This window comes from Suillus subaureus (genome assembly GCF_016647635.1).
Source record: "Suillus subaureus strain MN1 chromosome Unknown BJ212scaffold_3, whole genome shotgun sequence".
NCBI lineage: Eukaryota > Fungi > Basidiomycota > Agaricomycetes > Boletales > Suillaceae > Suillus > Suillus subaureus.
This window is the reverse complement of record NW_024538559.1, coordinates 787,074-811,940: the sequence shown is the minus strand read 5'-3', so window position 1 is coordinate 811,940 and position 24,867 is coordinate 787,074. Positions and strand designations below refer to the sequence as shown.

The 24,867-nt window shown below is 48.1% G+C and overlaps 7 protein-coding genes across 7 annotated transcripts; 4 read left to right on the top strand and 3 right to left on the bottom strand.

Moving 5' to 3' along the window:
* Positions 1 to 565: 565 nt before the first annotated feature.
* Positions 566 to 2,695, bottom strand: BJ212DRAFT_1260735 (glycoside hydrolase family 16 protein; the record flags this gene model as incomplete). The annotated part of the gene is made up of 7 exons (XM_041330131.1): positions 566 to 596; positions 654 to 828; positions 889 to 1,052; positions 1,105 to 1,254; positions 1,325 to 1,437; positions 1,556 to 1,913; positions 1,968 to 2,695. The coding sequence occupies 7 exons, from the start codon at positions 2,693 to 2,695 to the stop codon at positions 566 to 568; spliced, it is 1,719 nt and encodes a 572-aa protein (XP_041198291.1).
* A 2,062-nt stretch (positions 2,696 to 4,757) lies between these two features.
* BJ212DRAFT_1321253 (glycosyl transferase family group 2-domain-containing protein) lies at positions 4,758 to 8,823 on the top strand. Its single transcript, XM_041334401.1, has 17 exons — positions 4,758 to 5,168; positions 5,222 to 5,421; positions 5,489 to 5,597; positions 5,648 to 6,038; positions 6,094 to 6,203; positions 6,257 to 6,294; positions 6,341 to 6,481; positions 6,529 to 7,000; positions 7,049 to 7,118; positions 7,171 to 7,412; positions 7,471 to 7,579; positions 7,637 to 7,759; positions 7,816 to 7,830; positions 7,881 to 8,103; positions 8,154 to 8,423; positions 8,473 to 8,503; positions 8,556 to 8,823. Exons 1-17 carry the CDS (start codon positions 5,115 to 5,117, stop codon positions 8,592 to 8,594), a joined length of 2,637 nt encoding a protein of 878 aa, XP_041198290.1. The 5' UTR covers positions 4,758 to 5,114; the 3' UTR covers positions 8,595 to 8,823.
* Positions 8,824 to 10,392: 1,569 nt separating this feature from the next.
* Positions 10,393 to 13,897, top strand: BJ212DRAFT_1260983 (glycosyl transferase family group 2-domain-containing protein; the record flags this gene model as incomplete). Its single annotated transcript, XM_041330152.1, has 16 exons — positions 10,393 to 10,440; positions 10,502 to 10,701; positions 10,754 to 10,862; positions 10,914 to 11,340; positions 11,390 to 11,499; positions 11,556 to 11,593; positions 11,659 to 11,799; positions 11,855 to 12,329; positions 12,389 to 12,458; positions 12,513 to 12,863; positions 12,910 to 13,032; positions 13,082 to 13,096; positions 13,155 to 13,377; positions 13,443 to 13,709; positions 13,767 to 13,797; positions 13,859 to 13,897. The coding sequence occupies 16 exons, from the start codon at positions 10,393 to 10,395 to the stop codon at positions 13,895 to 13,897; spliced, it is 2,667 nt and encodes an 888-aa protein (XP_041198289.1).
* Positions 13,898 to 14,763: 866 nt separating this feature from the next.
* Positions 14,764 to 15,766, bottom strand: BJ212DRAFT_1321228 (uncharacterized protein; the record flags this gene model as incomplete). The annotated part of the gene is made up of 7 exons (XM_041334400.1): positions 15,732 to 15,766; positions 15,503 to 15,624; positions 15,345 to 15,420; positions 15,154 to 15,223; positions 15,102 to 15,129; positions 14,996 to 15,051; positions 14,764 to 14,819 (listed from the first exon to the last, which is right to left on the bottom strand). Coding segments are annotated over exons 3-6 (230 nt in total), but the record flags the coding sequence as incomplete, so codon positions are not given.
* Positions 15,767 to 17,644: 1,878 nt separating this feature from the next.
* Positions 17,645 to 20,007, top strand: BJ212DRAFT_1261353 (cytochrome P450; the record flags this gene model as incomplete). The annotated part of the gene is made up of 13 exons (XM_041330173.1): positions 17,645 to 17,768; positions 17,822 to 17,919; positions 17,978 to 18,113; positions 18,170 to 18,267; positions 18,326 to 18,431; positions 18,482 to 18,554; positions 18,629 to 18,858; positions 18,916 to 18,982; positions 19,047 to 19,245; positions 19,305 to 19,471; positions 19,532 to 19,639; positions 19,692 to 19,739; positions 19,800 to 20,007. The coding sequence occupies 13 exons, from the start codon at positions 17,645 to 17,647 to the stop codon at positions 20,005 to 20,007; spliced, it is 1,662 nt and encodes a 553-aa protein (XP_041198287.1).
* Positions 20,008 to 20,785: 778 nt separating this feature from the next.
* Positions 20,786 to 21,745, top strand: BJ212DRAFT_536376 (uncharacterized protein). The gene is made up of 5 exons (XM_041343434.1): positions 20,786 to 21,054; positions 21,115 to 21,139; positions 21,196 to 21,281; positions 21,333 to 21,428; positions 21,542 to 21,745. Exons 1-5 carry the CDS (start codon positions 21,044 to 21,046, stop codon positions 21,711 to 21,713), a joined length of 390 nt encoding a protein of 129 aa, XP_041198286.1. The 5' UTR covers positions 20,786 to 21,043; the 3' UTR covers positions 21,714 to 21,745.
* Positions 21,746 to 22,757: 1,012 nt separating this feature from the next.
* Positions 22,758 to 23,947, bottom strand: BJ212DRAFT_1444366 (NAD(P)-binding protein; the record flags this gene model as incomplete). The annotated part of the gene is made up of 7 exons (XM_041337950.1): positions 22,758 to 22,871; positions 22,951 to 23,018; positions 23,117 to 23,185; positions 23,242 to 23,334; positions 23,389 to 23,502; positions 23,568 to 23,613; positions 23,663 to 23,947. 7 exons carry the CDS (start codon positions 23,945 to 23,947, stop codon positions 22,758 to 22,760), a joined length of 789 nt encoding a protein of 262 aa, XP_041198285.1.
* Positions 23,948 to 24,867: the final 920 nt, after the last annotated feature.

Sequence of the window (24,867 nt, the reverse complement as noted above, 5' to 3'; positions counted from 1 at the left end):
ACGTTGTCACTCCCCTACGTGGTTGTCTGTACTCCTAGTCGAGAGTCCTATGGAAGGGAGACTCTCTTGAGTTGCTTGAGACTCAGAGTCAGAGATCAAGTCAATTACGCAAATTGTTCAGGTGGCTGTGTTTCTGCAATCACTGTCACACGCCACAACAGATTCCTACACCCCACCGGCACCGTGATCTCGAACTTCGAAGAGGTTCTGTCAGTCGGCTCTTTTTCTCAACTTGTCTTTTATCCGTGATGCAAGTGATTCGCAGTCCCTCGCTGAAGTATCACTCGTCCCCCCTAACGAATCGTGGAGCGAATTCCCGTTTCTTCTTCTTATACCCAGATGCTAACTCTCGATCAAAGAAGGAACAGCCATCTTCTTTATTTCCAGATCTGACTATTGGAGACAAACTCTAACTTATAATGGGTATTTAGACAAGAACTCAGGAGGAGTGAATTACAACGATATGCAAGGCACTATGCTAGTGTCCACGTGGTATGGTCGAGGTAAGTCTAACATGAAGAGGTGTGTGCAAATCTCAAATCCTCCAAGGTATTCAGTGGCTCGACTAACACAGCTCCCACATCTTGACGGAGTCCCTGCGACATCTCAATGTCAGAAGATGAACAACACGTCAAGGCACCAAAACGGCTTACACAACGAACGAACTACTCTCTCCATCTGAACCCCAGGTGGGGTACCATGTATCCTGTGCCTGCGCGAAATTGAGCATGGCTGTTGCTGAGTTATCCAGCCATGGTTTGTTGCCCGCGTTATCGGGGAACCACCCATTAGTCCCGCCAACGGCAAGATTAATAATGAGATAGAATGCTGTGTGTCGATCGGCGAGGTCAGAATATTGTACCTTCATAACTGTTCATAAGAGCTCACGTTGGTCGAAAGGTGTCGCATTAGTCCCGTTGATCCAAGGGTTCTGCAGAACAATGGGCTCTGATCCATTTTGGACCACAGAGGGGAAGTCTCCACGTGAAAAGAAGGGCTCGTTGAACGAAAGCTCAAGCATATAGTGTAAACGAGTGTCAACGTAAATGCGACTGTCGAATCTGTCAGAGGATTGCCTACATTCGGAAGAAATTTGAAACTCACAGGAAACTCTCTGTCCACTCCAGTGCATAGGTGTGGAAGCCCTCCCCGTAGTCGGTGCGTCTCTGTGTCCACCAGCCGAAAGTCTTGGATACGGCGTTCAAGAATGACAGTGGTCCCCAGTTGAGTGATCCGCGGACATAGTCGATACCCCTGTCAGGGAGATCGGCAATACAATCCCGGTCAGCAAATCACGATTCCGTAAGGTGATCAGATGCCTCACTGATCAGGATAGCTGCGAGCGTTTCCACGTGATTCCATGATGTCAATTTCACCGCTCATTGGCCATGGTCCGTAGGTGTTGTTCACAGGAAGCATCCAAATGGCAGGCCAGAGCTGCAGGGCCAGTCAGTAAGTAATATGGTCTTGTCCTGACGGTACAATGCTCACCCAATCACTACAGGGAGCCAATGGTAGGTCAGTCTACACATCAGAATTAAAAAAAGAGTGATACGTACCCCCGTGGAACCTTGGCTCGTACCTCAACACGGCCATATCGGATGCTAGCTGAGTTGCGTGTGGTGATCCTCGCGCTTTGTATAGGGTTGATTATCGCGCCAGTAGTACTATTGCTTACTGCACCGCAGGATCGGTAGTAGGCAGTGGCGTCAAAGCCCGTGTTGTTTGTTGAGCCCGGATTTGCTTCCGGGTTCGTCACGTTGTATGTGCAATCGGTAAGGTTGTATGTATAACCATTGAACACAGCATCCGAGCCGATCATGTTCGATGTCAAGGTAGGGGTTATGTAAAGGTATCCGTCGGAGGTGTACGAATTGTTTGATGACGACGTTGTCATCTCAAACTCGCCGTTCCTGGAAGACCTGTGAGTAAGTGTTTCGGTTCACCCAAGGTACAAATTCGCTGACCCAAATCCGCCTAATTGCACTTCACGGAACCAGTTTCCGTTAGGTCCGAAAGTCGTATCGGTGTCGGAAGTAAAATCTTCATCCAACACCATGCACAAGTTACCAGTGATCAATGGTACGCTCTTATAACCAAAGTAACATCGTACAGCAGAAGCTGCTATGCCAAGGAATGCTACCGAGTAAGTCAAGAGATAGGCAATCCTCGCATATGGGTCTTTCGTAGTCACCCAAGGTTTGTCCAAGGTGTTTGGATCTTCAAGCATGGTAGAACGCATGCGGGTTGTCTTGCTCGGAGCCAGGCTCACAGAGGTTGAGACTGCTGTCAAAGGACGAGCTGGCGGTGCTGCGAAAGTTTCACGAAGACGAATACCGGAGGCTACGCGACTGGGGTTATCCCCAGTGTTCGGGCGAGTGCCATAGTACGATGTACTGCGAGGAAGTGCCGTCACGCCATGACGAGGTACAGGTTCTAGACCCTCATGTTGTCCTGCAATGGGCATCGACGCGTTGCTTACGGGATCAACGCTAAAGCTGATGACACTGGCAGGTGGGGAGAAAGGGTTGACGATGGAACTTGCAGCAGTTCCTGCAGTGGATGGACGAGAGAGGTTTGAAACTGAAGGAGTGGAGTTATGATGCTGTTGAGATTTGTCCTTGGTTCGCTTGGAATTTTCGCCGAGGTAGAATGGCGATGGTGGCTTGACGCCATCCTTGTCTGCTGATGACATGGTGGATTCAAGTTCTGATAGTTTAGAGTGCTGGCAAGTCTCACGGACTGTATGGGGAACGTTGCTTCGATTCCATTGCAGCTTTAAGGCGTGTAAAGCATAGAACAAACTCATGCAAATGATCCCTGAGTCCTGAGTCCTGAGTTCACAGCCATGACAGGGAGCACTCTAGATCGCCATATCTGTTCATGTTGGACAATCATCACGCGAAAGGCACCCATTTGTTCCCTTGAGCGTCAAAACTTTGATTGAGGGGGAGATTAATCGGTTTTCCCTTTTTAGCTCAAAGCTCCACCATCATCGGAGATTCGGAGATAATAGAATTGACAGGACTGCCCAGGCTCGTGATCCGCTTTGACCAAAATGGCAGTTTTGCTGTGGCGGGGTATCCTTGTGTGACATTCCTCCGGCATTGGCCCCGGGTTACTCTCATTGCGCGCTTTGGCCAGGTGCAACTTGTCTCGATGTTATGACGCGCCACGTCCATGTCAACGATATGATGCTGAATGACGTAAATAGTACGCAAAGCTCGGTGTACCCTGGGAGGGAACAACCTGCAGGGTGATAGAAGCTATGCATTGAGTGCCCTTGATAACGATACCAACCAATTGATGCCACACGTGTTAGGGAATCACGACGCCGGTTCATTCAATATTCAGTATTCAGCGCTTATGCCTTCTTCCTTGCTGATCATGCCAAACGGTATGGCACTGCGAGGAACCCGGGACACCGAATCGATGTTACGCGCGAAGGCAGAGTCAGCTTCCAATGATGTATGTCGCCAAAGATTCCTTTGAGTAGCACCGATAAACCATTTCGAGCTTCTTCAGCTGAAATATAGCGAATGGCACAATTACCTTTCTGACCCAGATCTTCCAATGCGGAAGCTGCGGCCCAGATAATAACTTGCATATTGCACGTTGTTCACCTTGATCGCTAATGCTTCGACTTCACCGCCAGCAAATCAAGGAAGCGAGATATGATGAGCAAGTACCAAACCTTGCTTATCGCAGAGCGTACATTCCAGAAGGGCAAGGCTGATCTATTGATCCTGATGAACTTGGTCTTCGTCCGTAGTCAAAATTGAGCGATAACGCCAAGTTGGAGGAACCGTCGGAGCATTTTGAGTGGAATAGGCTCCGGATGATAGGATCATGAACGTCATTCCCTGCGATGCACGGACAGGCGACAGGCCCATCCAGGGCCAGGAGCGTTCAGAAGTTGGAAAACGTCACATCGAGTCCTTATTGATTCCTTAAGGGTTTGCTCGGTAGGAACTTGAACGAGATGGTACGACGATGCCTTAAAAATCATGACGCTCCATGATGAGGGCTGGTGAATATGTTGCACTAATCTGAGAGCTGGAATTTCAAGAACTGGATCATTTCACACACAAAGTCCTTTGATCAAACCAATCGGCGCCTCACTGAGCATCAACGGCTGTTTCGGATTCAGATGCTTGCACCGATCTACCAAGATCACCCTGGCAGATCATTGCAAGCTACAACTTGAATTGACTCGGATGTAGTACCTCGGTCCCCGAGTGATCTGATACGTAATATGCATGCATGACGAGGTACAGAGGATAACGTATAGTGCTTCCAATCTTCGGGCTGAAGCTCACCAAGCATCACGTTCACGTCAATTTATCTTTTTTTTTTCCTACAAACAGTCTCAGGCAGTCACACGTCTCGCCAATTGAGTTCACGTAAATCTCGTTTCCGTGTCGAGGACTCTTATTGCTGGTCGCGGAGCTAAATTCGACTTATGTAATGTAATTTGTGAACCACCAACGCGGAGTATCGACGGGGCCGTAGGGTGCGTACCCTGCATCCTGGCCCTGCAAGTCCCCCAGGGTTTATAGTTTAGCACAACTCGGAATTCATCAGGGATGTGCAGGCAGTGCGTCAAAGGGTTAGAGGCTAGACCCTACGTCTCTAAGGGGTGGGCTTTTCCAGGTCAACTCCCACATCCAAGTCACAGGCTATTCGTTGTCCAAAAATAATCTTCCAGGTACCCGTGCTCCAGTGCCTACAGTCCGTCCTGAGTGGCCTCCGTTATTCATATCGGGTGCTTCTCAAGACCGTTCACTTGTTCGAGTTTTTGCCCTTGCGATTAAGTCTACATGCATATCCAAAGAAGATACTAGCCCGATGAGGCACAGTGATTCCTTTACAACGTGACATTATGGTGTACATCCAGGGCTTTGGCATATGCTGTTATCATATTTTAATCCCTCAAGTTATCGTCCAATTTACACTGCTTCAAGTGGAAGTTCCAAATCGGGTGTCCAACACCTGAGCGCTCTTATATCCCTCTACAAATCTTGAACGAATCTCAAGCTCAAAACTCCCATATCCTCCTCTGAGCTACGAACGATCTCTATTTTTTCTCCTAACTCTTACGTCGGGCTTCAACCATGGCTATGGACTATGACGCGTATGATGCACTCCTGCACCACATATTTAAGCAAGTACGTGTGGATTTTTTTGATATCGTCTTCTGCTCATAAGTTCTCGCCGACAGACTCAGGGTGACGCTTGGTTCAAGCCAACCGAGGAGAATCTTTCTGCTGGGGTCTGCCTCCGTGTCGAACCTGGTCACTTCCGCGTCTTTCCCTACGAGAACAGCTACCTTGCCCCTTTTGAGGCAGCAGTGCGCATCTTAAATCCTGTGGTTGCTGTCAAGGTGAGGAGTGCTGCAGTTCATGCTGCATTAGCGATTGTGTATGTTGTCTCTCGTCACTGTCGGTCATCCGGTGACTATCTAACGGCCCGTATTCCGTAATAATAGTCCCGAAGATGCATCTGCCATCTACGTCGATCATAACACACGCATTCAGATAGTACCTTCCATGGCTATGGTGCCACGAGCTGAGAAGGAACAGTGCGGAGCCTTTGTGGCAAGTTCCACGTCTCACCCCGTTGTCATGATTATCTGACAGACCCTTAGCGAGACGAGGCTGTCCTCATCCTCTGGTCCGACAACTTGGACAACATCATACCCCTATGTCGCGACTTTGAGGAAAAGCTGATCAAGCTTGTCTGGAGGCAACGCACCAATGTGTCCTCAACTCCCTCTGATATCATACCACCCACTCTGCCGTCGCATGACAACTTGCTAGCAACAAAGGAAGACCCTACGGAAGAAATACCTGTGACTGAGAAAGAACTCACAAATCGGAAGCCAAAGTCTAAACCGTCATCACCATTTTGGAAGATTTTCAGCTGGAGCACTACACGTCAAGAGCACCAAGGTGACGCCGAGAAGGGTGCGAAGAAAATCCGGCGAACCAAGCTCATCGCGCCCATCTACAATGGGTTAGGCTGTGGTTTGTCAATCTGTAAGCAACTGTCGACTTCACATATTACCAAACTTGGACTTACTTCTTTCGATAGTTTTCATCGGCACTGGTGCCAGCATGCTCTTGCAGGAGTCCATGCTTGATGGCCAATGGATTCGGTTTTGTTTGCTCGTCACAGCCCCGCTGTCATTCTGCGTTTCTCTGGTATGTCATGGGGACCCAAGACGTTTCTTAAATGAAATTGACATGTCATTTAGTTTTTCTCTCTACAAATTATCGGCAATATCGGCATGATGTAAGCATTCATTTACGCTCGTCTTGACCTGTGTTCATTTGCGTAGCATCGGTCCCGTCTCCCAGTACTATGAAAACTCTCGTTACTATTCTGCTATCAAACCCGAGGAGGATAAGGATGTCGATTCGGCTCTCCCTCATGTTACTATCGAGCTTCCTGTTTACAAGGAGAGTCTTGAGCAAACTATGTAAGGTCGCAGTCGGTTTTTTTTGTCTGTATTCACGGAATTTCTAGCGGCCCGTCCGTATACTCGCTCAAGAAGGCCATGCAAACATATGCACGTCAGGGTGGAACATCTTCGATATTCGTGCACGACGACGGTCTACAACTCATTTCGGAGGAAGAACGCGCGGAACGTATTGCTTTCTACGCTGATCACAACATAGGCTGGGTCGCACGCCCTCCTCATGAATCCTCTCCAGATGGATTCAAACGTGCCGGCCGGTTTAAGAAGGCGTCGAATATGAACTACGGGCTCGCGCTTAGCTTGAAACTCGAGAAACATCTAAAGGTACTCCTTGAAGCAGAAGAACGAGGGGAGTTAGAGGACGACGGTCAACCTCTGGAGGATCGCGCTTTGAATATGGCCTGTGATGAAATTTTCATGGAAAGTGGAGAGAAGTGGAAACCGTGGGCTTGCAACGGTAAATCTATTAGAATGGGAGAGATCATTTTGCTTGTCGATTCCGATACTATTGTGCCCGAGGTGAGCGGCATGTCGCCTTCTTTAATTACGAAACTGACGCCGTTCTAGGATTGTCTTCGTGACGCTGCTCGTGAACTTGCAGAGAGCCCCGAGGTTGCGATCATTCAGCATGAATCAGGTTAGTCAACATTCATGTTCCTGTCTCAGCATAACTCAATTTCGCACTCAAGATGTTATGCAAGTCGCGAAGCACTACTTTGAGAACGGTATTGCCCACTTCACGAGGCGGATCAATAAATGTATATCCCTTGGTTGTGCGAACGGCGAAATAGCTCCTTTCGTGGGACACAATGCCTTTCTTCGTTGGTCGGCACTTCAGGACGCCGCGTTTGTAGACCCGGCTGACGGGAAAACGAAGATTTGGTCAGAATCAAATGTGTCCGAGGATTTCGACATGGCTTTGCGACTTCAGGTACGTTCTTGTATTGTTGGACCTGCCGTTTATCTGACTGATATTCCCATGTGTGCAGCTAAAGAAGTATGTCATACGGTGGGCGACATACTCCGAGGGCGGCTTCAAAGAAGGTGTATCGTTGACGGTCGATGATGAATTGAATCGATGGCAAAAATATTCATACGGTATGGATGAGCGGTTATGTCAACAAAGTTTGTGCTGATGGCCAGGGTTTGGTAAAGGCTGTAGCGAGTTGATTTTCAACCCTCTTGTTCAATGGTGGAAGAAAGGTCCTATCAACAAACAGCTGCGTATCTTCGTATGGTCCAATGCACCTGTTCACTACAAAATTAGTATGATGGCATGTGAGTAAGACTTATGAGAAGTCATGGCCAATTAGGCTGATTTTTTTTTTCGAAAGACATGTTTTCCTATTGTAAGACAAGAACTTTTGTTGTACTCGTGCCATGCTCACGGATTTGACAGATGGTATCGCAGCCTCGGCACTTTTGTCGGTTCTCAACTATATCCTTCTTGGACTGGCATTTGAAACGGACGGCTACTATCTTCACAGCTTTGAGGTCTTTCTCGCGATTCTGGCCGTGTTTCCCGGATCGGGCAACGTTGGCTATATTCTTCTTGAATACAGACTTGGGCACCGTAACATGTGGGACTCGCTTGTTGAGACCTGCACATGGGTACCTTTCTTGTACGTCCCCGTCGCCTATGTCGGGCCTAGGCTCACACCGATGCTTGTAGCTTTTTCTTTTTCGGTGGTCTTAGTGTCCACCTCACCACCGCTCTTTTGGCCCACATGTTCTCATACAACATCACCTGGGGAGCAACGAAAAAGGAAGTCGAACGTTCGAATTTCTTTATCGAAGTCCCCCGAATTCTCAAGCGATTCTGGCTCGCCCTCGCACTTTCTATCGCCACGTTCGCTATGATCATAATCTTCAGTCTTTCCAATATTGTCGGCCCGGATTGGCAAATTCCGGGGACATACTGGGCAGTTATCCTCCCTCTTGCGTAAGTAATTTGTCCAGACCGTCACCCCACATACTCAAATTTCATATAGGCTCGTCGCTGGAAGCCATATTCTTTTCCCTGTGCGTACTCGTCATTAAGACGTCGTTTCTTGGTAACTGACTTCGATTGCAGATTGTGCTGAATCCGTGGTTGATGATTTTCTCGTATTGAACGGCGAGAATGCTGCTGATAGTCGTTTGTGCTGGGATCTGAATGGACTACTGTCAATATGCTACTTTTCTTGATCATTCACAACTCTATTGTAGAGGTACCATACGAAGATATCGATGTAATTGCATCATCCAATCATTTATTCGCTGATAATAATCAGTTGTACATAGCCTCGCACATGTACAGTACAAGGAGTACATATATATTATCTTATACCTTGTTTCTTGCATATTGCTCTAGACTCGGGCTGGCAGGCCCTTCTTGACTTATTCGACTTGTTTCGAACACGACTCAGCACTGCCTGCTCATGTTGACAATATTCTACTAATCGGGCGATCTTCCATCATGAGAGATATTAGTGTGGGGCCCATCGATCATCCACGAACTCGTGCAGCGTTTAGCTGGACCGTCACCCGGATATCCCCGACTGCAAGCAATTAAGATTTCTTTGACGCGAGGCACACTTTCCTTTTATATTTTTTGTCATGCAAAGATTTGCTTTGATTCCGAGTCGAGACTCGCATATTACTTGACACATGACATTGACGACCACTGCCAGGGAGGCCGCGGCCAACTACACGATAAGGGTGTAGAGAAATGACCATCCACAGTCTGCCTACATCATGATAGGTACGTATCATGATTCGCTCCCGGTCGATAGGCTCGTTAAACTCTTCCACCGATCTGGTTTCCGAATTTCAAGGAGCACGGTACCGTACGAACCCAGCTGGGGTGTGAGGGGATAAAGTTAAACAAATAATTGCGGTGAAAATGGAAATTCCTGATTTCTTGAAGAGGAAACCTCCCCGAGTCACCGCCACTTGTTGAGTGCAGGGAAGTTGGAACGTTCAATACAAAAGCAGAGTATTAAGTAGGTCTCCATTGACAGTTTCTATGGACTCTGCGATTTCGATGGATAATTGGGATAGACAGACGATGGCCGCCAGTTTCAACCCATTTCCCTAGACTCCGAGGTCAACCATCTGGTCTCAAGAGTCCAGACTAGTCACTGGACGCACCTCGAGGCGTTGTCTGTCAGAACAATCTCCTACAATCTCCCACAATTTCCCATTGCTCTGTACTTATTTTCAAAGTTCGACATTTGGGGACTGGGAAGTTGGGTGCACCAGTGAGGTGGCACTTGCTTGTATCCTTCGGTCCGGGTCGACGGCTGCCGAATCGTGGTCATTTTAGCAATTCAACTGTCTGTCGTTGCAGAGTTGTTGCAAGCCATCATGATTATCATAATGCCAAGTCGGGTTATGATACACTCCGATGTCCGCTAAGCAGGCCAAACACACCCCTTGGATCTTGATTAACCAAAATTGATGCGCGAGGGACGTTTTCGGGTCTGGACGATTGGCTCAGGGACTGTCTGTATGTTTTATTCTCACTCACAAGGCCTGACTGACGTCCATCCTCGCTTGGCTTGCGTGATACTCACTTTATCGCACTCTTTGTTCATCCTTACGTTCCTGGTATCGTAAGTAACCCCTGCCCGACTGTCACAGCCACATTGTTTCCCTTCAGGCTAATCCTGGTTATTATGTCAAATCTTTCCGTTACAGTCTAGGCCTTGCCAAGGGGTAGACCCTTCGGCAGAAGTGAACGCATCTTCAACGTTGTGTGCTCTCAGCCCTGAATACCTGAATAATTGGTGAGATTTTCCCTTCTGCCACCTCAAATTTCATAAGTGCAGTGTCAGGTCAATGAGGGTCAATGTCAGCGATCCCTTCGGAAGTTCCTCCCACTTATATACACTGTTCCCTGGTGCCATCTGTTCAACAAGCCAAACGATATGGACTATGACCCGTACGACGCTCTCCTTCATCACGTCTACCAACAGGTCAGGTGGTTTAACTTGCGTACTAAACGCGAACCGTTATTGATATTCCACATCTGATCAGACTCAAGGGGAGGCCTGGTTCCGGCCCACGGAAGAAACCATCGCAACAGGTGTCTGTCTTCGGGTGGCAGCAGGACATTACCGCGTCTTTCCGTACAACCAGTTGTTACTAGCTCCCTTTGAGGCCGCAGTCAGACTGCTCAATCCAGTCGTTGCTGTTAAAATCCGCAGCGCTGCCGTGCACGCCGCATTCAGTACAATGTAAAGATCTCTTTTCATATACAAAACTCTTCCATAATGATGGGCTCCACAGAACTGATGCAGATGCTTCGATCTATATCGATTCTGACACGAAGATACAGGTGTTCGAATCCATGAACTTCCTACCTCGGGCTGAGAAGGAACAGTGTGCGGCTTTCATTGTTAGTCAACCTCTTTCTCGATGTGTATGATACTAACACACGGTACTACAGCGCGATGAACGGGTTATCGTTATATGGTCAGATAGCTTTGATACTATCATACCTTTGTGTCGCGACTTAGAGGAGAAACTCATTAAGTTGGTCTGGCGCTTCCGTCATCTGGTATCGTCTGTATCCACCACCCCGCCATCTACCAACTCTGTATCAGTTACCGCTTCTGCCGCTAATTTGGCAGAAAAGGATACGGTCCTCACAGAGGCCATTCCTGTTACAGAGAAAGAGCGAAATAATGCGCGTTCGAAGGCACCAGCCAAGAAATCGAGGTGGGGCTGGAGTTGGCGCGTATCACCGGAGAAGAGGGGCATGTATACCGAGGAATATGACCTAGAGAAGGAAGGTTCTCCCGGAAGTCAAGGTCCCCGGCCTATTCGCCTCTATGCCCCATTTTACTGTGGCCTTGCGACGGCATTGTCGATATGTAAGATATGTATTTATCATCTGCTCCCGCATCGTCTAATCTATCCAAGTTTTCATTGGCAGTGGACTCAGTGTCCTTTTGGCCGAATGGCTTCTCGATGACAATTACACTCGTTTCATCCTACTCGTCACATCACCCTTCCTCTTTTGCATATCACTGGTGAGAGACTGATGATATTTTCTCCGGATCTTCAAGTTGATCATCATCAAATGTAGTTCTTCTGTTTGCAGCTTGTGGGCAACTTATCTTTGGTGTAGGTCATTTCCTCATTGGCATATGTATTCACGTAACAATGTATTGACAAATTAAACTTCTTAGGCTTGGTCCGGTTGCCCAGTACCATGAGAATTCAAGATATTACTCGGCAGTCCCCCCATCACCGAACAAGGAAGTCGATGCCGCCCTACCCCACATTACCGTCGAACTTCCAGTGTTCAAGGAGAGTCTAGAACATACAATGTCAGATCCCTCTTTCGGTGGTAGTAGAATGGAATGTGCTGACGTGTTCCATCAGTGCACCGTCGGTCTTCTCGATCAAGAAGGCAATGCAGACATACGCCAGGCAGGGTGGCACGTCTGCTATTTTCGTGCATGACGACGGGTTGCAGCTCATCAGCCCCAAGGAGCAGGAAGAACGCATGGCATTCTATGCGGACCACAACATTGGGTGGGTCGCGCGCCCGAAGCATGATAGCGCACCAGGCGGCTTCAAGCGTGCTGGCCGGTTCAAAAAGGCGTCAAACATGAACTACGGGCTCGCGTTAAGTTTGAAACTTGAGAAGCATTTGAAGGTGCTTGAAGACGCGGAGCAGAGGGGGGAGCTGGATGACAGCAAATACGAGTCTCTTGAAGATATGGCATTGGCACTGGCCACGGAGGAGGTGTACAATGAGAGCGGTGGGAAGTGGCGGCCCTGGGCAAGCAATGGGAAGTCTTTACGCGTCGGGGAAATTATCTTGATCGTCGATGCAGACACGATCGTGCCTGAGGTGACGGACCATCTCTGTCTGACAAAGCGATAGACGCTTATTTTCCATTTCTTTTGCAGGATTGCTTCCGCGATGCCGCACGAGAGCTTGCAGAGAGCCCCGACGTCGGTATTATCCAGCACGAATCGGGTATGTCTCACTCATTACCAGCGACTGCAGGATGCCTGACACGCTCTTCACCAGACGTAATGCAAGTCGCAAAGCACTACTTCGAGAACGGGATTGCGCACTTCACACGGCGGATTAACAAGTGCATTTCTATCGGGTGCGCGAACGGGGAAGTAGCTCCCTTCGTGGGACACAACGCCTTTCTTCGGTGGTCGGCTCTCCAGGACGCGGCGTTCATCGATCCTGCAGATGGAAAGAAGAAGATATGGTCTGAGTCGAATGTCTCCGAAGACTTTGACATGGCTTTGCGGTTGCAGCTGAAGCATTACAGCATCCGATGGGCGTCGTACTCCAAGGGTGGATTCAAGGAAGGTGTGTCCCTCACTGTCGATGATGAGCTGAATCGGTGGCAGAAGTACTCATATGGTAAGTCATTCTCGCTATCCAAAGGATCTCAAACTGAGATACGTAGGGTGCAATGAGCTTATATTCAATCCGCTCGTGCATTGGTGGAAGATGGGACCGATTGCTAAGCAGCTTCGCATTTTCGTGTGGTCTGGAGCTCCAGTGCACTATAAACTTAGTATGATGGCTTGTAAGTGCCCCTCATCTCGTGTGAGATGCACCCATTGAAATCTATGCAGACATGTTCTCGTACTGTATGATGGTTTCTTCTATTTTACGTTCGGTGAACACTGACGCACTATGATATGGAAGACGGCATTGCAGCGGCGGCGATTCTCTCTTTGGTCAACTACCTTTTGCTAGGCTTTCAAGTCGAAGTCGACGGATTCTTCTTACACAGCTTTGAAGTCTGGCTAGCGTGTACTGTTGTCTTCCCCGGGGTTGGCAATCTCGGATTTACGCTTCTCGAGTACCGTCTGGGTCACCGCAACATTCTATCTTCGGCAATCGAGAACGTGACCTGGATACCTTTCTTGTGAGTACCGAACCTCTCTACCTTGACAAACAAATACTCAGGAGCGCATCCTCTACCTGATATAGTTTCTTCTTCTTTGGAGGGTTAAGCATCCATCTTTCTCAGGCAGTGCTCTCCCATTTATTTTCTTATAACATCACGTGGGGTGCTACGAAGAAGGAGGTCGAACGATCAAACTTCTTCATTGAAGTTCCGAAGATCTTAAAGCGCTTTCGTGTTGCGCTCATACTATGCACGATTACCGTGGTGGGGATGATTATGCTCAGCACGTCACTGGTGCCCGTTGGGTGGCAGGTCGACCCGACTGACTGGGCAGTTATCCTACCGCTTGCGTAAGTTGCATATCTGAGCTGCAACAAACTGAAACTTATGATTACCTGATCATGCAGCATCGTTGTCGGAAGCCACATTCTCTTCCCTGTATGTCACGCTTGCTCAAGTCTCAACCTTGCTTCCTCACTGACGGGAATTCGACTCATAGATTGTCCTTAACCCTTGGTTGATGATATTCTCATACTAAAACCAGTATCTTGAACTGCACAAATGTTTTGCACGCAGTGAGATTTTTTTTGGACTTCAGGATATATATGCACTCGTTACCATCTTTCTACATGGACAAATGGAATTATCCTCATATTGGGCGTACACAGAGGTCTATTACAAGAGAATACAAGCTAGATCTAATCCCATTCCTGTTGCCGGTGCCTTGTACATGAATACTGTACAGCGGATAAATGGACTACACTTCATGATTCGAGACGCTCGGGAGCAGTTCGCTCTGTAGTGCATATTACGCGACCAAGAAAGGCGAAGCCACAAAATCGGACGGGGGGCGAAATATTTTTATCCCATTCCCTGTGCCCTTGGAAATTTGAAGGCGCGACTTCATGCCTGCAACTTGTGTCCATGGATGGTTACACCAGGTTCTTCCAATAGCATCATCCGCCGTGAAGTTTTACCATCCAGGCGTAACGAATCTGCCAAACCAATAGAACTGCCAAGTTTTGCTCACAACCCTATTTTCATCCACCTCGGAGTAATTCAGAGTCCCCTTTACAAAATTTGTATCACTTCGCATAAATCATGCATTTCTCCTTCCTTGTCGTTACTGCTTTGGTAGCATGTATGTCTGTCACTGCATGCGGTCCCCAATTCTAGACCTGCAAAAAGGACAGTGATTGCTGCTGTCATTCAAACCCCCCACGCCAATTGAAGTAGGCCGCCGCATCAGTGCAATAATGATGCCCTCGCTCGTCGCGTGACGGTGAAGAGCCTTGTCCTGGCGCCGTATCACTCATCTATCAAAATTTCTCACTCGGTTAGTCAGTATCATGTGTGTAGTGTACAAATAAAATTTTCTTTCACAACTACGGCCGTTGGGCATACGTGGATGCGAGGTCTAGTTCGACAAAGTCTTGCAGAAAGACGGATAGTTCTTGGCTCTGCGGAAACTATGAAACAAATGTAGGAAGAATATTGGAATCCACTGACGCTGCCTTTAGACCCGATTAACATTCCCATGATACCAAACACGAATGACACATTTACCACTTTTTGTGAGTCCCAAAATTGCAGTGCAAACTCTTATAGAGCTGAATCTTGCAGGGAAAAGTTGGACAGTAAGAGCAAGAGGGAGTATAACAACGCTGGAAGAGACGTTTTGCGGAAGTAACTCTATGATAGAGATCAATGGAAATGAACTTTGAGCAGAGGACATTAATCACCTGATTCGAGCTATTACACCGAAGCAGACTGTCGACACATCAAAGTGCGTACTGTGAGATTACACCTCCCTCCAATCCACCTTCATGTATGACAGTATTGAAGAGCTTTTCAAATGCACCTTCTGTATATCAGGGCTCTGAGAAATAAGCATTTGACGATGCCTTCTGAAGGTGTCTCAGCGTTAGCGAGGGTGATCAACGAGCCTTATGCCGGCCTAGGTAGACTCGCGTCGAATCATCTACTGTCGTTTAAAAGCCTTGCTACAGGTGGAACTTGAGCATGAGCACGGCTACGCAAGGACCAAGTTATGTTCAACATCTAGCTTTGTTGAGACAGATAGTATGAGCAGGTCTACCAGTGTACCACACGTGGGACGAGATGGAGTAGCTAAAATACACACCATCACGAATTATCTCGCGCTTATCCCCCAAAATGTCGATGACACTGGAGGCACCAGCAGGAGCCCTGAGGAAATATACTTGAGCTTGAGAACAGCGGTTCCGTAGTAGCACCGAGAGCAACTGTAGTGTCCTAACGGGACCAACCCTGTCACGGTGTATAGGGCTGTCCGATATAGGGTCTACGACCCCAAAGGACAATAAGATGGATTCTATATGATAAATAAAAACTGTAGTGTCGCGTAACGGGTATAGAAGTGCGTGTCACCAGGGAGGGAGAACAAAATATGAACTGCCTGATTGTTTCCGATACCATAGTCTATGTGTTTCAACGCAAGGTCCTTGGAATCGTCATCGGGTTCACAGAGCTGGGGAATAGTCTCGAGCACGGCCCTCGCTATTTCCGCATCTAGTATTTCCGCACTATTCTGTAGGACTTCGAGGAGGCCGAGAAGGGCCCTTTCACCGACATCTCCGTTGCAATCGCGAGCCAAATCCTTCTAAGCAAGGACAGCAGCACGTCTGTCCGCAAGGAAGGTAGAAGGAGACAACGGGTCACTAAGTTTTGCGATGGTATCCTGCGGCGATATGGGTCTGCGATAGGAAGTCCATGCGAGTCCAGCTTGACGCTTGAAGCTTGAAGACCGTGCCAGTAATTTGTCACTGGTGTTCAACCTTTAGGCCGAATATTGCCACATGACTGACACGTGGCCTTACAAAAACAAGCAATGCCTCCTGAGGCCGCGGCGTTTAGACAATGTTCAACCCAGCTTTGTAGGAACGCCGTACTTAGTTCTGACGGGATGGGAGGAAAAAAAAAACTCGAAGATTGTGAAGAGAAGAGGATTGGAAGAAATGTGGGATTCGAGTTTGACTGACGTTAGTTGGATTATTCTGTTGAGAATGTAATTTGTTAGAAGTGACGTTGGTGAAGGTGACATCCGAAGAGAGAGGTTAGTAAACCACGAAAGCTTCGCTTTCGTGGTTTGGTGGGGAAGGTCTGGCTCCGCCAGACTGCGTGTGTGCGCAGGGTCTGGGAAGAGCGTTCTGAGTCCGGTGGTTCGAGCTTGAAGATTGAGTTTGCGAAAATAAAAACCGGACGCGGAGGGGACAGACCCTCTGAGCGTGTTGTGACCGAGTCTCGGGGTGCGGGATGAAAGGGACCGCAGAGAAGAAGAGAAAAACGAGACCAAACCAAAACACGCTGGTGTAGCATAGAGAAAGGGAGGTGGGTGGGTGGACAAAAGTCGTGTCGAGTGCCGAAAGGTGACGGTACGAGACGAAAAGGATTCAGAAAGACTTACGTGGAGGAAAATGCTTATCTATATGTCAGCGCACGGGCCTAGCACTTTGGAAGTGCAGAAAGTGTCAAAACCGCGTGGTGGCTTACAAAGCCCCTGATCAACGCCATATGCTCGCAAGCTCACGTGTTGCGTTGATCGTCCATCGTCCTACTTAATTCAAATTCATCATATACAGAAGGAATGGCTGTATTCTTTCTGCATGATCTGACTACGGGAGTCATACCCCAATGATAACTAGGTTATAGGCCGAATAATCCATGATTCGTCATGTATCCTGACAACCCTACTCCGAGAAGTGTCAGTAGATGACCGTCAGCCATTAATCTCCGCGAAGTGTTCCCGGAGGACTGCTCATGACCTAGTTTCGCAGGGACACGAGTGAGTACTATGTCATATCTGTATCGTTCCATCATGATGAGAAGATGACTGTTGAATCATCATGGCTGCAATCAGAACGCGGGAGTCATCAGAAATATGTCATAACGCTCCTGGCAGGGGACTCGGATGTCTTAGCCGACTGTGTGAGAGCAGTTCCCAAGAGCTGGAGCTAACCTACCGCCTACAGAATGATGAATCTTTGGTGTAAAGCCCTATGACATACCCAATGCTTCACATAGATCGGATTTTTCTCTTTGCTCCCCAAGTCATATCATCGGCACTGAATTCACGCAATCATCAACTTGTAAAGAGATCAGGAATAGGCAACTTCTGGGCCCGTTCCTTCCGATGCACGTGTGGCGCTCAGGAATACGCATCATGCATTAAGTGTCATCTAGTTCATACGAGAGACATTGATAAAGCTGCCTTCATATGCTTTTTGACATCGTATTTCTTGTAACCATGGGTCCTGTCTTTATCACTGCTGGTTTTGCGGCTCTAGCGATTGTCTATGGGGTGTACCGTCGATACTCTCGTATCTCTTTGGCAGACATTCCTGGCCCAGAGTCTGCGTCGTTCATCATGGGTATGTCTACATTATCTCTTGCTGGATCCCTCCGCTGCTGACATGATCACCAGGGAATCTGAAAGAACTCTACCAAGGTCAGGCAGCAGAGGCTGACTTCAAGTGGCAAGCTCAGTTTGGGAATATCGTTCGCTTCAAGGGCCCTTTTGGCGTATGTAATGAAATCCACACTTGCGGCATACATTTCCTGATCCTCCACCGACTCATAGGAAGACCAATTGATGATTTCCGACCCGGCTGCCCTGCAATACATATTTGCAAAGTCAGCATATCGGTTTCCAAAACCGCATGATCGCCGCGCCGTCTCCCAGATGATCAACGGAAAGGGAATTCTCTGGGCGGATGGTAGGTCTTTAGCCACTAAATCAAAACATAGAATGGTCTGTAGTTAACTTTTGAAGGTGACGATCACAAACGACACAGAAAAATAATGCTCCCTGGATTTGGTGGACCGGAGTCCAAAGCCTTCCTATTATTATTCAAGAACTGCGCCGAGTCTGTAGGCATCGAAGTCACTCAATACTCTCAACGTCCGTCAATAACTTAAATTCTCACAGATGAGCAACAAATGGATGGAAATCATCAGTAACTCTAAGGATGGGTCAGTAGTGTTCGATATTCCTACCTGGCTGTCCCGCGCAACCTTGGATGCTATCGGCGAAGGTACATGCTATCTAGGGTACACAAGCACCTTTTTCTCATCTCCTTTTCAGCTGCTTTTGATGTCCGCTTCAGCTCCATTGACAATGATGAAAACGCTCTTGCGCGCTCATACAGGAGTATAATGTCAGTCTTGACTATTACCAAGCATCTGATTTTCCCTTAACTGATCTGAATTGATTACAACTTCGTTGCAATAGGACTGACGTATTTGGATCCCCGTCAGATGGGCAGGTACTCTTTCAGGGGATTTCAAAGTATATCCCACTTCAGATTCTCGAATACTTCATAGAGACGGGCAAAAGCCCGGGTATCGTGCGTATGCGTGAGTCAGGTAGCTTGGCGACATCTGTTGCAAAGCAGTTGGTGAAAGACAAGGGAGAGATGCTATTGGAAGGCAAGGGCAGCCGAGATGTCTTTAGCTTACTTGGTGGGTTGTCGTTCTCAACAACCTCATTCAGATCTAGGTCATCTGATTATAGCACAGTCAAAGCCAATATGGATGCAAATGCAAAGGCGAAGTTAACGGAAGAAGAACTGTTTGCTCAGATGCGGTGGGTCCGTTTCGTTTGTCATGATTGCACAGCTTTCTGACCACGGATCATTAAAATTACGCAGTACTATCCTCTTCGCAGGTCATGAGACGACCTCAAACACTATCAGTTGGGCGCTTCTTGAGCTAGCCAGACGGCCTGAGATCCAATCCCGTCTCCGGGCAGAGATATGGGAAACAGAAGCCGCTGTACACGCACGCGGCGATGTCAGCTTCACAATCGCTGACTTTGACGCCATGCCATATACCACTGCTGTGATGAAAGTGCGTTACGTCGTGCGAGCAGTATTTGGGCTGTCATAACATTGTGCTCGTCATTGTAGGAAGTCCTGAGATTTTGTTGTGTCGCATATCATTCACACCGATGCGCCAGCCAGGATGACGTCCTTCCATTGTCACAGCCAATCACCACGCGATCCGGGGAGGTCATCCGTGAGCTACCGGTTCCGAAGGGCACCCGAATTGTTGCATCAATTGCAGCGTATAACCGGTAGGAGGTTCCACATAGCGTCAACATACTTTCTTCTGACGGTGCACTCATATCGGTTAGAAACAAGGAGCTCTGGGGCGAGGATGCGCACGTGTTCAATCCGGATAGATGGCTCGATGGTGTAGCGAAAGAGAAGAAGGCGACGTCAATAGGAGTGTACTCCAATCTGTAAGCGTTGGTTTCTATCTTGCAGCACGCATGAACCCCAAATTTTTTCTAGAATGACATTCATCGGAGGAGTGAGGTCGTGTATCGGATGGCGCTTCGCGTGAGTGTTGACGGGCTGTCCGGCAATGGTGGAGTAAATCTAATGTGAACGTTCACTTAGGGTGATCGAAATCCAGGCATTTCTGACGGAGATAGTTGGAAAGTTTGAGTTCGCCCTGACTGATAAAACCGAACTTGTCCGGCGGGAGGCTTGCTTGGTGATGGCTCCAACAGTGGAAGGTGAAGTTGGAAATGGTGTTCAACTGCCGTTGAGGGTTTCACTGGCGCGACACACTGGTAAAGGATGTCAGACTCTGGGATGCAAATAGTTATTTTGTCTAGCTATCTCGGTGGCCCAACAGCCACCAATATTCGAAGATTAAAGTCATGCGTCATTGACCAAGTTGGCTCCTCTTAGCTCCTCGAGTTGAGAGTGTGTGGGATTCCGCTGATCGACGTTATCAGATGTCAGTGGGGCTTGCCGAGCGTTGAGCTGCGGACGTACTTAAGTACTTGATAGTTTATTGCAACTTCTTGGACTTCTTGATTTGTGTGCCTCGCGCGGCACGCTGCGCAGACAAAAGGTTCTTCCAGAGCCCCGCTGATTTACGTCCAGCTCATTCATGAGCTTCCCGAATGGTTGGGTCTGCGTCAATCCACGCCCGGAGATTTTGATAGTATGTAGCTTTCACAACATCAAAGATTCGCTCGAATAGCTCTTCTTGACGTAGAGCATCACGCAGCCTTTGATTGTCCAGCTGACGAAAGGCTGTGATCGTGTCGATTGTATGCATGCCATAGAGATGGCAGGCAGCGAGAGAGATGGCGGGCAACAAGAGAACCCGGGGGTAGGGTAATCAACGGATGATATAAGACGGCGGGCAGATAGACCTTGGGCGGCTGATGCGTACTGGCCGGAAACTTTGCCAAATCTCGAATACAGACGTCTGCTACATCAAGTCTGCCAGACCCCTGGCCAAATCCCAGACATTCTGAGCCTGCATGGTTAGCTGAAGCCAGTCCGGGTACACATGATTCCCGAATCCCGGCAGACTCAAGTTCCCCATGTCGGACTTTGTGCTGAGCTGAGGGAACCTGTTAAACGTTACATAATTACGTACATCCGGATGTCAAATTATTACACAGCTTGTTTCCTCGATCACTGCTTTCAACAAGTAGCGAGACGCTCACCAGCTCTCTCTCCAGAATCTATCTCGTTACCACCTACTTCTGCTTTAGTTCTATCTGCGCACATCCATCTGGTCTTCGAAATTGCCTTCATAAATTGATAACTGCTCAATATCACACTTGCTAGTGTTGTTATTGTTGTCGTGTGCTGCCTGAAACATTTGCAATATCTAAACAATGGCTTCTTGGTGTGTTCCCCGTCTCTCGCCTTCTAAATCATTGCCTCATGTCTACATTCATGCAATCAGGATTGATGTATTCTCCTTTCTAATCGTGAGCATAAAGCCGGTGTTTCTCTCACCCTCTCCTAAACTCGGCTGAGCCTGCAGATAACGTCCCTTTTTGTGGGGACCATCCTCGGCATCGTCTTCCTCGCGAAACGCTTCTCAGCGGCCGCTCAGAATACAAAGGAATCGTATGTTGAACTGCGCTCACAGAGTTTAAACACTCAACTGGGTTTCCGCAGTCTTCGGAACAAAGGCATTTCTATCTCGGATAAGGGTGTGTCAATCAAGATGTCGAAGAGGTTTGACAGGGAAGATTATATGGATGCGACACAACGGTCAGCACTATTACGCTGTTATTTTTGTTTCTTGCTCATGTTCATCTTTGACTGGTTGCTTTACCTCTTGATTGGGTCCCTTGTCTCTTCGTCCCATTTCATCGTCTACACAGCGGTATGATCAAGGTTTTAGACGCATCCAACCTCCACCCCAGCAGCGTGGATGACCCTCACCATATCAAATCTAAATCGAGCAGCGACCTGTCATCGGCAGATCATGATGGTGCCGCTCACAGCGCAAAGATATTTGGGATACGGCGGGCGCACAGCGGGGCGAGTAAATGAGAACTTGTAAGAGCAGACTTCTGGATTCATCCTGTGCACTCGTGCCCAAATTATTTCCAGGGAGTTATTGGGAGCTGGGTACTATTTTATCAATTTGTAATTGCACGCGAATAGCTTGGATAGTATTAAATAAGTACGTATTTCGAATTTCGTTTTGACTATGATGTCTCTCAGCCATATGTTTCCTGAGATATTCGTTTGCACTTTTAGTCTCCCATTCATCGTGTCTGGCCAGTAAGTAGGTGGCGTCCTTGCCCACGAAGAACGACATCAGGTTCACGATATTCTCTCCTGTTGCAATCCGCCCCAGCGGGTTGCGTGCTTACCAACGCAGCACAGGCCAACCGATTAGGGGGTAGAAAGTGAATTACTGATACAATCAAGTCGGACGAAAGTCTTGCCATCAGAAAGGCTAGCTATTGCGCCATTTCCTAAACATCAGAGCATACGACGTGTCATGAGCGACAAGCGGCCAGGCATATCGACTGATGCAGGAGCATACGCATTTACAGCGATGCCGTGTGATACAAGCTCATTCGCTGACTGTATAACAGTGCGAGTATCGATGCACCGCAGAAGCTGGTTGATGTCGACCCTTTGCTCCCTGTCACCGATGATGCAGCTATAACAACAGATATAATGAGAGACTCACAACGTCCAAGCCATGAAACTCTTGCTTCGTAACCTCGTAGGCATCAAGTGATCCGTCCTGTATGAAAAGTGGGCGGATCGCTCCTGCTTTACGTGGTTTTGATATTATAGACGAGCAAATCTGCTAGCTCATCATGTTATCATCAAATTAGTATCATCCGCCGAACATGAACATGCACAAGGCAAGGAATCTTTCCCTTCTCCACGGGCTCCTTTCGATCATCTTGGTCTCACCACAAACGTCAAGTCAACCTTATGAGAAGGTCATATGGACCAAAATGTATCAACACGCATTTTAACGAAAAGGCAAGTGAAGATTTAGTAATACACAGAGTCGGGATATACTTACACGGTTGGCTTGAATTTGGAGACAAGTTACATTACTTCACGGGATTAGTCCATCCAGCCTCCCCCATCAATTGTGATTGTCTGGCCAGTGATGAAGCCAGATTCTTTGCCCGCGAGAAACGATACCATGCTCGCAATGTCTTCCGGCGTTCCAACATGCTTCAATGCCGAATTCGCTGCTTGGTACTGCAAGGCGATTCAATTAATTAAGCGCTAGGAGATAGAGACTAACACATACATCTCGAATCATTGCCTTGCCATCAGGAACCCCAAACAGTTGCTCCAATGCATCTGCGGAGTCTTGCACTGGATGTGTGCATGTCAGGATTAGGACACATATAAAATAGAGAGAAAATGTGTGATGGACGAGAGGTAGCAGGGTAGCGGAGAAGACATGAACATACAGAGAGGGGTATCGATTGGTCCAGGCGCATAGGCGTTCACAGTGATGCCGTGTGACCCGACTTCACTCGCTAGAACACAAGAATAGTAAGATGAGATGAAGCATTATAACCTCTGGAATACATACCGAGTGCCTGTGTGAACGATCGAACGGCAGCTTTTGACGCACAGTAAATGCCGTTTAATGCTGTCCCTTTCTTCCCTGATACCGACGATGCGCCTGTGATAAGGGGTATTATTATCCAGATGCGAGACAACAAATAGAGGTGCATACTGATGATCTTCCCGCCACGCCCTCGCTTGATCATAACCTGCGCTGCAGCACGCAAGCATAGGAACACCCCGCGCACATTAGTGCCGAATACATTGTCTAAATCGGTGAGAGTAGCTATGGAGTTTGATGTTACCATCAAAAGCTAAATACCATAGGGATTAAAGACAGCGTGGGCTCACAGTCAATCATAGTCTTCACGAGGAGTCGTCCAGCGTTCGCTACCATCTACCAGCTGTCAGGCGACGTCGCATTTTTCAGCAGAGGAAACACCCACAACGTCCAAACCATCAAATTCTTCCTCCGTAGCCTGCACCATGCGTTGGACCTCCTCCTCTTGTGATACATCGCATTCCAAGACAATGCACCGCCTCCCCTTCGCCCTCACCTCCTCTGCGACACCATCGAGTTTCGTGCGTTGTAATGCTAAGTCTGCGATGGCAATGTCTAGTCCGTCCTCTGCGAGCCGCAGGGCAATAGCGCGCCCAATGCCCTGGGCTGCACCGGTGATAAGTGCGACGCGGGGTTGGATGGTCGGTGTTGAAGAAGTGAGATCAGACATGTGTAGAGACTTTGGGACCAGACGTCCTGATCTTATATGATGGAGATGGGTGAGATTCGGAAACAATACAGTGCAAGCTCACTGCTCAGTGGGTACCTGAGGAATTACGCCGGCGCGCAGACGAATTACCCTGAATTCATTTAAATCCTTCCTAAATGAGATCATGAGTCATCATGAGGCAACAGCTTCACGGTCGTGCATGATGCGTTCAGCCTAGAACCGCCCCAAGAGACACTCGCAATGGTCCGATCAAGCCCGCAGTATCGGAAGAGAATATAAGACAATTGACTTTTACTTACTTAGGTCACGCTATAATCCATGATTCTCTCAGCCATATGATCCCCATCAATTGTGGCCAGTAATACAGGGGGCGTCCTTCCCGCGAGGAACTCGGAACAGTTGACGAACAGCATATCTCCAATTTGTTCTGACTTTCTTAATTCCAATCCGCATCAACGAGTTGTTGTACGCTTCGTGTTGTAAATGGATTCAGCAATTGAGGGGCGCAATGGGCCTGAGATTGACACATACACTTTGGATCAAAGTCTTGCCAGCCTATCAGAAGCCCCAAGGTCCGTGTGTGGCTTGCACTGGATACAAGCATGTCAGCAGCGGGGTTTATACATTTATATATTAAAAATAGAAAACAAACATTGGATGGGAGGGCAGAGCTGGCCATGGGTAGGGTAGCAAAGATAAATATAATGAAGGAGGCGTATCAAGTTGATCTGATCACCCGGTTGAGCCTGTTTGGTCTTGAAAGCTTGATGCTTAGTAATGATTGATGTTGACAGGGGAGACCCCCGATACTCATATCCCCAGTGAGTGGATGAGTCTACGGACACCGTTGACTCTGATAAGTTCAAAATTTTGCCCTGGATTATAGGCGGTGCAGTGTGGACAGCTTCTGGGTAAACCTC

Excerpts from the sequence above, each read along its gene's own strand:
- BJ212DRAFT_536376 (XM_041343434.1), top strand. Across the intron at positions 21,282-21,332 it reads GCTCAGAATACAAAGGAATC|TCTTCGGAACAAAGGCATTT; the intron begins GTATGTTGAACT and ends GGGTTTCCGCAG. Across the intron at positions 21,429-21,541 it reads TATATGGATGCGACACAACG|CGGTATGATCAAGGTTTTAG; the intron begins GTCAGCACTATT and ends TCGTCTACACAG.
- BJ212DRAFT_1321253 (XM_041334401.1), top strand. The coding sequence starts at position 5,115 with ATGGCTATGGACTATGACGCGTATGATGCACTCCTGCACCACATATTT. Across the intron at positions 7,580-7,636 it reads ATGGCAAAAATATTCATACG|GCTGTAGCGAGTTGATTTTC; the intron begins GTATGGATGAGC and ends GGTTTGGTAAAG. Across the intron at positions 8,104-8,153 it reads TGCACATGGGTACCTTTCTT|CTTTTTCTTTTTCGGTGGTC; the intron begins GTACGTCCCCGT and ends CGATGCTTGTAG.